Source organism: Dysidea avara, chromosome 1 (assembly GCF_963678975.1).
Source record: "Dysidea avara chromosome 1, odDysAvar1.4, whole genome shotgun sequence".
NCBI lineage: Eukaryota > Metazoa > Porifera > Demospongiae > Dictyoceratida > Dysideidae > Dysidea > Dysidea avara.
Window position 1 is genome coordinate 42,966,973 of NC_089272.1, and position 10,672 is coordinate 42,977,644.

At 34.8% G+C, this 10,672-nt stretch overlaps 1 protein-coding gene across 2 annotated transcripts in view; it reads left to right on the top strand.

Moving 5' to 3' along the window:
* Positions 1-8,542, top strand: part of LOC136265007 (adhesion G protein-coupled receptor L4-like) — a 97,240-nt gene extending 88,698 nt beyond the window's left edge. For both annotated transcript variants that reach the window (XM_066059768.1, XM_066059773.1), the window contains 2 exons: positions 8,034-8,106; positions 8,338-8,542. In XM_066059768.1, coding sequence (XP_065915840.1) covers positions 8,034-8,106; positions 8,338-8,384 — 120 coding nt within the window. In that variant the 3' untranslated portion in view covers positions 8,385-8,542. The remainder of the gene's footprint in view (positions 1-8,033; positions 8,107-8,337) is intronic.
* Positions 8,543-10,672: the final 2,130 nt, after the last annotated feature.

Sequence of the window (10,672 nt, forward strand, 5' to 3'; positions counted from 1 at the left end):
TTAATACAGACTTCATTTTACTTTTACTTCTTACGTAAAAGCTGCTTTTACCATTATTTAACGATTTTATTCATGTGGGTGCGTACGGACAAACATAGATAGGTAGGTACATACACACATACACACTTTTACGAAAACAATTTCAGTAAACCAGGTGTGCGGCTGGCTGTGGGCACGCGCCTGGTTTAGAAATATATAAGCCATAATGTAAATACCTACAGAATTTGGCTATTGATCTCTTCCACCTTTCTGCAGTAAAGAAAAAAGACCGGTAAAAGAAGTTTCATAAGCCAGCACAAGCCAGCTTTAGAATTACAAATACAAAAGGAACTGATATCTGTACCAAAATAGCCAAGCTGTGAATAAAGGGGAGGTAAGTTAATGGCAAAATTGTCGTTATTAAGATTTTTAATTAGCACCCTTTTTTACAGCTTGGTATAGATCAGATTATCTCTATAGCACTTGTTTCACACACATGTTTTTTCTTCTATATCTCCTTAGTTAATACTCTCAGTACTTTCAAATCACAAAAGGTTCATGCTACGATAATCAGCTTATCTGCATACTGATTTTTACCTTGTTTCTGTCAGTAGTTTACCCTGCACGCGTGGCAAAATGTTGCACTTGTAATTTGAAAATTGTTCATAACTTTGCTGCACCACTTCTACTAATCTGTACATAGATTGGAAAATAAATGCACTATCAAAATATGCTCTTAATATCCTCCAAATTTGAAAGAATCCAATAAGGCTTGCATGAGTTATGGAAACTTTTGTATGTAATGGAAGATGAAGAAAAAATACGAAAATAAGAAGGCACATATCCCAGTGGTAGTCAGGAGAAGTTGGCTCAAATTTGGATAAAAGGTGAGGCAGTTTACGCAACAAGATTGGATAGTTTTTGTTCAGGAATCATAGCTACAGATGTGTGAAAACAACATTTTTTTGGTTCCTGTAGAATACACACTTGTCTGTTGTGCATCTGCACCAGCTGTACTTGGCCACACAACACACTGTTGTGTATCCTGATATGCAATGCAACTATGTTCTTCCTGTTATTATACATCCCTACACACAAAGAACTATAGGTGAAGGTGTAATCTGCTGTACTTCAACTGTTGGAGGTGTTAGTGCTAATATTACTGATAAGTTCTGTTGTATTCTTACATGATAAGCAACATGAAGCCATTGTTGCACTACTATGAATGAACACCTTGTACTGTCAGTGAAAAGTAGGACTGCACCAATCATGCCAGCATAATTTGGGGCATAGCCAAAGTATTGAGCGTAATTCCAGCATAATAGGCATGATTTTGTGCGTTGGTTATCAGAGAAACTGAAACTCTGTATACTTTGCATGATGCAGAATGGAATAGCATGTAAATGCAGTAAAAAATCAGATTTATGGCTAATGATGAAGGAAAGATTATTAAAGATCAATATACTCTAATAGAACAGTCACTGCATGTTAAAATATCCCAACTAGTGTAAAAATAATTTAAACATGGGAATAGGGATCGCTGAAAAAAGTAAAGACACAAGAGTCAAATAAGCCAGCATGTTAAACACACAGAAATCTCTATTTGGGCTCAATGAATGTGATAGAAACTAAGGAAAAAACAGTAGTTTCTCCATAAATCAGGGGCAGATTATTACTGAGAATGCTTCTGTATAAACGTTTATTCGAGTCCAGTAGAGATCTCTGTGTGTTTAACATGCTGGCTTGTTTGACTATTGTTCTTTACTTTTTTCAGCAATCTCTATTCCCATGTTTAATTTTTAAAATTATTTTTACACTACTGTAGTTTGTTTACTTTTTATAAATCCATTTATGTGATGATAAGATTGCTGGTGGTACTTGATATTACACAGTACTAAACATGTATATCAAAGTCAGTCATCATTCACAGTAGCTGTTAAGTAGTCAGTCAGAGTTAGCAAACATCAGTGTATTGTTTCCTTACTATTGAATGTACTTTGTACTATACAGCTTTGACATATCCAACTATAGGCAGTGTACAGCATGTTGTGGTCAACAATAGTATGGCTTCTGATTTATCATATAGGCATGCATACTTAGTAGCCATGTGATCACAATAAGTCAAGTACGCAGTGATACACAACAACATTATTGCTCTGGTTAATATACTGTGGTTAAATATAGGTAATGACAAAAATAAACGTGTTAACATGAATATATTGGATACTTATTAACACAATTAACACATTGGTTACCCTTGCAGAGACTAAGTCAGAAGATCAATGGCAAAGTTAACCCAAATTTGATTGTAATATGCATTTAAAGATATGTAGGTCATGGACATGAAGAAAGACATACCGCAAGTGTAGAAATTTTTGTGGTGTACAAATTTTCATGGTTTTCGTGGTTTGCAGCTGAAAATCCACATAAAGCTGATCCACGAAAATTAATCCATTTAGAAATTCACGTCTCAGCTTGAACAGACCTATTAACCATTGCCACCAATAGAGGTTATGCACAGAGTCACGTGAATACTCAAGAATACAGAATATTTCAGGATTTCGTCACGTAATGAGTGGATAAAGTATCTAGCGTTGTACAGCAATCTTTAAAAGTGACTAACTTATAGTTTTGATAAACACATATGTTAAATAGTAAATGAATGCTATTCTAACCAGCGACTGTTTATAGCGAAACTATCCCTGATGGATCAGAAAAACAAGTTGTGAGTTTTCTGATGTATTGTGGGTATCACAAACCACTCTACTCAAAATGGTATCAAATTTGGTGGGTAACGCCCCCTGCATAATCTCTATACTGTTTCCTTATATTAGTTCTATGTAATGTGCTACGTACGACCTGATGATACGTGCACCTGTTCACCACATGAATAGATACTGGTGGCCTTGTTCAAGTATCTAAGACCCCTTTTCCTCTGATTCCAGCAGGCAAGATTTGTGGTGAGTCAACTCCACAAAAATGGTTTGCTTAGTCCCAGATAATTACACCAGCGTAAATGGAGTAGCCAAAGCTTTTAAGCTGTAAACCTTGAAATGCGACCTTAAAGCGTAAATTTTGCTCCCATGGATCCTTGAGAAAATAAACTGGCTTGTCGAGATTAAACCATCAAAATTATACCCATGAAATTTAATACACTTGCAAACCTGTCTTTTTGGCCAACCATGAAACTTTTACCCATGAAATTTAATATGCTTACAGTAGGAAGGAAAGTTATGTAGTTGTTATCCCCAAAAAGTACTCACATATTGTTCTAGCCCTGTGGGAAAAATAAGATAGTTATTTAAAAAAATATTTTATTGGTTCCTTTTGACTTCATATTTTCCAGTGAACCTATACTTCTTCCAAATTAACTTCTAAGGCTTCTTTTGTGGTTGGGGGAGCTTTCTAAGGTGGTGTTTAGGTGTGTGTTTTATTAGAATTTTGGCAATAAAAACATATGTGATCTCTTATTATGAACCACTACTGTGGTTCATGATAGAAAGTTTACAGATGCATTAGATACTCTTATAGAGCAGTCAAGACACAATTTTATATGAGCATATTTGGGGCATAATGGAACACAACTGGGCATAATAGAAGAAATTTTGGAGCATTGCTCAAAATCATAATAGGCAATTTCAAAAGCACAATAGGCTCAGGCCTAGTGAAAAGAAATGGGGGTAAAGGTAAGTGCATGATGCGTGCATTGTGCATACTGCAGTATGCCTAAAGGCACCTGTCAGACTGTAGCAATGTCTAACAGTAAAAAATCAAGCCTTAGGCTTAGCCATTATTGGTATGAAGGTGTTAACAATTCAATAGCTTAGAAGAATACTTTAATATGTTCTTGTAAATTTTATGGTAATTTATTTAAAATGTTTTGGGTGGTACTAAAGGCATTTCAGGGCTTGATTTATTGCATCGCAACAAATTGAAGTTAACATGCATGCTGTGGGTGTAGATATGAACTTGTTATGAACTGAGTGTGTGCAGTGTTGTTAAAATGACTTTTAAACATTATGTAGTTGCTGTTTGTAAACTAATTCAATAGGTTCAGCTCACATGAGTTGCCATGCTGTTGAACATTAAATGGTCTAGTTAACCCTTAAACCCACAGCCATTTTACAAAACGCAACGACTGAAAATGCTTAATCCAGAAACTGGGTTATACGTATGCCTTTTACACAAACTAATATAGACAAGAACTTTTAAAGCTGTCTAAAAACTACAAACACCATGTTACTCACCGTTAAATTTCAGTTTAAATGGATCTATCCTTCATCACATCCTTTCATCCTAGAACTTCACTCTGTGCCTTTACAGTACAAAAGAAATATCTCTTCATCTTTTTCCTTCGCATATCGATACAACAAAGGCCATAACTTGGCCATACTGCATCGCAGAAACATTTTCTTGGTGTCATTTTGGTTGTCAAGTGATGGCGATTCTGTTGATGTACAGCTATCATGTGATTGACAAAGTGGCTGGCAAGAACACTAATGATGCAGATGTAAAATGAAACAAACTGATTCAATGCTTCGTAGCGCATGAGTTCCTTGTTGTTTGTAAAAAGTTTATAATACTGTTACAAAGGGTAGGCCTTCCCAAGGAAGAAAATCTCTATTTCTAAGAGATTGGATAAACGCTTTGCAAGATATGCCTGTTTAAAACCGTGTATGGAAAATGACAAAAATATTGTGCGTTTTTCGTTTTTGTTTTATCAAATCCAGTTTTCTGGATTATGTGGGTTTAAGGGTTAAACAAAAACTGTCAATAGACCATCATGATTTTTATCCTGTGGGGTAAAGCAAGCTGGGGAAATTTGGAGGAATTTGGTGAACTAGATGCTAGATAAGTAGCTGTAAAGCTTATACCAAAATTAACTTGTGTGATGTCACAGCTTTCAGTGGTTATGCTGTCATCTTTGGTTGCTAGTAATAAATTGCTGCTGGTTGACTGACATGATTTAGCAGTTTGTTATCATTGCTTGCATTCCAACACAACACTATGCCACAAATACATTGTTCACCTACCTTCTTTGTGAAGAAGCCTCTCTATGATTTTCTCAGTTCCCTATTATTCGTCCAAACTCATTCTCTACATTATAATCTTATAGTATCTATACATTACAGTATAATCTATTACAGTATATCTAAAAAAATTATTATTGTTCATTTAAAAATTAAGTAGGGATCCTAGTAGGCCTGAGTCAGATATGCTAAAATTTTTGCCCAAAGCGCTTTCAGGAATTTTCCAAAAAATTCAGCTATTATGTTCTTCAGTGTTCCCATTATGATTACATCATGGTCCTAGGTTAGCAACATTTTCACAACTATCTTGGATCAGTGAATGCTCCATTTGTGTATTTCACTACAAAGTGACTGTTCTATATCATCATCTAAGGAGCTTTTTTTTAAAAAATCCGTAATTTGAAATATCCACCTAATATGATAGCATTATGCTGGCTTAGCACTCCAACCTATAATGCTTTTTATTGTACTGGCATATTTGACACAGGCCTACATCCAAGTGATAAAAAGTAGTGAAACAAAAGATGAGTGATGGTATTACAGCATAGCATTATTTTGTTGAATGCCAAAGTAGAAATTTTTCCCACCGAGCTATGCTGTAATACCATTATTCATCTCTTGTTTCACTACATTCTATCAATTGGATCCCTACTTCATTTTGAATTAATAATTTTGTAAAAATATTGCTCAGTTTTTGTTATAGCATACAGCTATACACACATGACTGTACTATTAGGTTAACTGCTGTATTAAAATATCTCAAGTCAGCCTTTGCTGAGGTATGGGTACTATTCCTTATTTTCACTGTGCTTATTATTATCTAATCCAAGCTGTAAAAAAAAGGTGCAGTCCCCAAAAGTCATGATGAAAAAGGATGTGAAAATCCATGTTGGTGGCCACGAAATGGCTGTGATGGTAGGTAAATGGGAAAAAATTTAATAATGACAATTCAGTTACCTGGTAGGTGCAAAAACTAATAGTTTCTTTATTCATGAAACTCGATTGCATAATTGTGACACAGGTTGGGTTTTGTGTCATATCTCCATGATCTTTATCTCAATTCCTTTCAAACCACAAAAAGGCACTCCTACGATGGATACTCCATCTGCATAGTAATTTTCAACTCATTCCTCCAAGGGGTTTACCCTGCAGATGTGACAGAAATTTGATCTTATTTTATGCGAATATAAATCGGTCATAACTCCATGAATGTTCATTGGATTTCTACTAAACTTAGTACAAAGATCCGCTTTAATAAACCCTTTAAGTGTGCCAAATTTCAGCGTGATTAGAACATACTGTACATTGATGTTTTATGGCAGATTTTGCAAAGTGTGTGAAAAGAACAAAAAATGAAGAAATTAAAATGAAATTTTAGCCGCTCATATCTCAGAAATGGCTGGGGAAATTTTCTTCAAATTTTCATACAGTATGTAGACTCCCCTTCCTTAGGGACACTTCTGTACCAAGTGTGGTATCAATCGGAAAAGGGATCACAGAGCTACATTTGTGTGAAAATTACCTTATTCAGCAAATCAATAATAAACCAATAAGAGATCACAGAGCTACATCAGCTCTATTAGAGTATGCATTGGTGTTTTATGGCAGATTTTGCAAAGTGTGCAGAATGAAAAAAAATGAAGAAATTAAAATGAAACTTTGGCTGCTCGTATCTTGGAAATGTCTGGGGCGATTTTCTTCAAATTTGGTATCTAGACTCCCCTTCCTGGCAGGCGCTTCTGTAGCAACTTTGGCTCTGATTATCGGATAAGGGATCACAGAGCTACATATGCATGAAAATCACATTTTCTTTCTTCCTGTCAATATACTCATGGTGTGACGCGCTGGCTTCTTGGGCCGCACTGTACACTACTGATTGTCTTGATAAATAGAGATAAACTATTAAGGGGTGTGGTCATCATGCTTGAGTAAATAAGTTGTTAAGAAGTGGGATCTCCGCACTCGATTGCTATTAATCAACCAAGATCATTGATGCGCTTGGTCTCCAACCTATCATGAAGTTACGGGCATCTACCAGGTGACCATTATCATTTACAGTAGCATAAACACTTTAAATAATTTTGTGGCATCTAAATATTGTATGCTGCTCAAGGAAAGTGTTAATATAGGATATTAACACCACCTGGGTATGGTTTTGTTGCATGAAGAAGTTTGTTGCATGAAGATGATGACCAGCCTGATTGAAGATAACAGGAAATGTAAGGCACTAGTTGGAACCCCAGAAGGCTCATCCCACTGGTGAGTTTGTTATTGTGGCATAAAATGGTGACTGTATGCTGCTTTGTTTGGCCTCCAGCCTTGCAGCTGTGGTCAAGCAGGCAGGTAGTCAGGCAGGCAGACAAAAATTAGAGTTTGGGTGATTTTAAAAAAAATTATATGTGGCTGCCTGTAAATGCGTTTGTTTTTTATTTTAATTATTAAATGGACTAGTGTTATTCTGTAAAGGTATTTTTCATCATGTAAGATGTTTCTAGAATGATTTTTACAAGCAGCATTTTAGGAAGCACATGCATGAGATAATAATTATATGGATTATAAAATTATAGGATTATAGCAGTACATGAGATTATCAAACAGTATTGTAGTAGTTTTTAAGTAGGGATTGCCCCTAAAATGACATATAATCTCATGTGCTATTTTGATGTCATTTGTATTTGTTTATTGTTATGTATTGTTATGTACACTACCAGCTTTGTGAAAAATGTTTTGTACTTAGCATTAGGGCAAAGTACGGTAGGCAGTGATAGAGCTTGATGCAGTGGAAGGGTGCTATGTATAGCTAGGCATCTACGCTAGACTATGTATATATGAGCTCATACTGTGTATGTTAAGGTCCTGAATAAATGGTGGCATCACCATTGATCCTTGAGTAATCAACATGTTAATAACTAACTAATACTGTCAAGGTGCCATGGAAGTATTGTGAGGCTTGTTTTAGGTTAAGATATTTTGTGGGATTGTGTAAACTTCTATGAAACCCTACTACACACTGTACTTTTACAGGACACCACCTTGCAAAGGCAAACTCTGCATTCCAAATTTGTATTACAATACAAAAGCAGTACTTTGGAGACAAGTAAGGAGACAATGTTTGCATTAGTTATCAGTGATTGCTCAACTAAGTTATGCCTTCTTTACTTTTTATATCACACATAGCTAATCAGTGATCAATAGTATCTGTCACATTTTTATGCATTATATATACCCTGTACACGTTGTATATGCATGTGTTGCTTAATGAATGGTATATTTGTGGCACACACATTATCCACAGAATATATTTTGTATATGCATATTTTTATGATAGCTGAATATCCATCAACTAAGGATAGTAGTCAACATGAGACTTTGTAGCTACGCAATGGAAAGATAATGCAGTTTTGTGAAGTATTAGGCTGTAAACTTGGACATTTTATAGTTGTTAGTCGTACACATTTTTGGATATATATTTTACTTGCTGAGAACTTACTGCACTGAAACTGTTTTGTTGAAGTATAAATAATTGTTATGTACCTTGTGAGGATTACAGTGTTGGGCATAACATGTTACATAATATTATTACTTAATGCAGTAACACAGTAAAATAATGCACTACATTTCTTAATATCTAATGGATAGTTATCTTACATAACTAATGCATTACTAAAGTAGTGCATTAGCTGCTCATTACTGTAATATTATTACCTAACAAAGCACTAATGCATTACTTTACTATTAAGCTTGAGCCAATTATGCTTTGAAAATAGACTATTACACTTTTGAGCAGTGCTCAAAAATCCAGCCTATTATGCTCAAAATTATTACGCTTTCAAAATCAAGATTATGCTCTAGAGTTGGCTGTTTTATTAATTAGAGCATATCAATTTTCCTGACTGCTGTATTAGAGTAAGTGACTGCTGTATTAGAGTAAGTGACTGCTGTATTAGAGTATCTCAATCTTATTTCTGCGAAGTGTGTGCAGTCAACCAAGAAACAATGAAAATAATAACATTGCACATTTTCTTGATATTAAATGCTGCAGTATGATAGTGTGGTGTGTTTATGTTTAGCTGCATTGTTGACACACACATTGCACATTTAATTAAAAATCTTGAAACATCCTATTATACTGGCATAATGCTTGATGCTTTTGCTAACCTATTATGCTCGAAATTATCCAGCATAATTGGTGCAAGCCTATCAACTAGCATGTTACTGTAATATTATTACCTAATATACATTGTGTAATATGTAATATAACATAGTTACTATTAAACTGAAGTAATATTATAACTGTTTCATCGCAGTGGTAGTAACAAGTAATAAGCAATGTATTACTTTTTAAAAGTATTGGCTCAACACTGGGCATAATGCAACTGCCTCAAAATAAATAAAGTTTTAAGTTGGTTAAGTAGTGAAAAACATGCAGGGAATATTATAGCTATAACCTTTAAGGTGATGTTTCTTCTTCCTGTGGGGCATGTGATTAGTAGGAAATAGTTCACATTAATTTTATACAGTAAAAAATAAGTAGTCATTACTGTGGCAAATAGTGAACATCACTGGAAATTCTTAGTGACGGTCATTAAAATGGCCAGTGACATTCACTATTTGCCACAATATTCACTACTTGTTTTTTACTGTGTACTTATTCAATGGAGTAAACCTAAACTATCATCTCCTACATATCACATATAACAGAGAGGAACATGCAGTATGTACACATGAGGTCTATAACAGTTTGTTTTAACCACTGGTGTTAACTCATGATCAGTTTGTACTGGGATTACAGAATACATTATATGTTCACAAGGGCATGTACTTCACTGTACAATCTAGATAATAACATTTTCGGTTCTTCCCTGATGTATCGTAACTAACAAGACATTCAAGACTCTCATCTTAAAACCTGGGCCAGCCATTCACCTTGGTTTATAAACCTGTTTTTGATATTATTTGTAATGTAGCTGAGCTGAGCAATGTGCATACTAGCTCTGAAATCCAGTTTGTTTGCTTTGTAGTATTGTTGAATGGATGGAATATTGGATGAATATTATATTGGACTGCTGTGTGATGAGATACCACTGTATGTTGAAATAATTCCAAAGATTCTAATGGAAATTATTGGATTACTGAAGGCATTGCTCTGGAACTAAGCTAATTTAGTAATTTTGTAGAAGCAGTAATTTCCCTAATGTAAGTTTGATACATGGTTGAAAGCACAGTGTCCAACTTCTTACCTGTAGACATGTTAAGAATAGTTTTAGTGGTTTATACAAACAATAGGGACTAGGCATGAGGCTATTATGCTCCAAAAATTGAGCATTATGCTTTTGAACAGTGCTAAAAAAATCACCTATTATGCTTTTGAGAATTCGAATTGCCCATTATTCCCAAAATTATACCACCATAATTGGCTAATAATGCCAGTTCATTGCTGTATCAGGCCATTTTCATTGATGTTTAAGCTTCAAAAAGTCTTGAATTCTTTTAGCTGGTTGCGGTATTAGAGTATTTCATTTCAATGTGATTGCTTTATTAGAGTAAATAATACTCAGAGGCTGTTCTATTAGAGTTTCTGACTGCTCTATTAGAGTATCTCGATCTTTTTTAACGGAATTGTGCATTCTGCAGATTTTCTTACTGTTAAAGCTTTATAATCA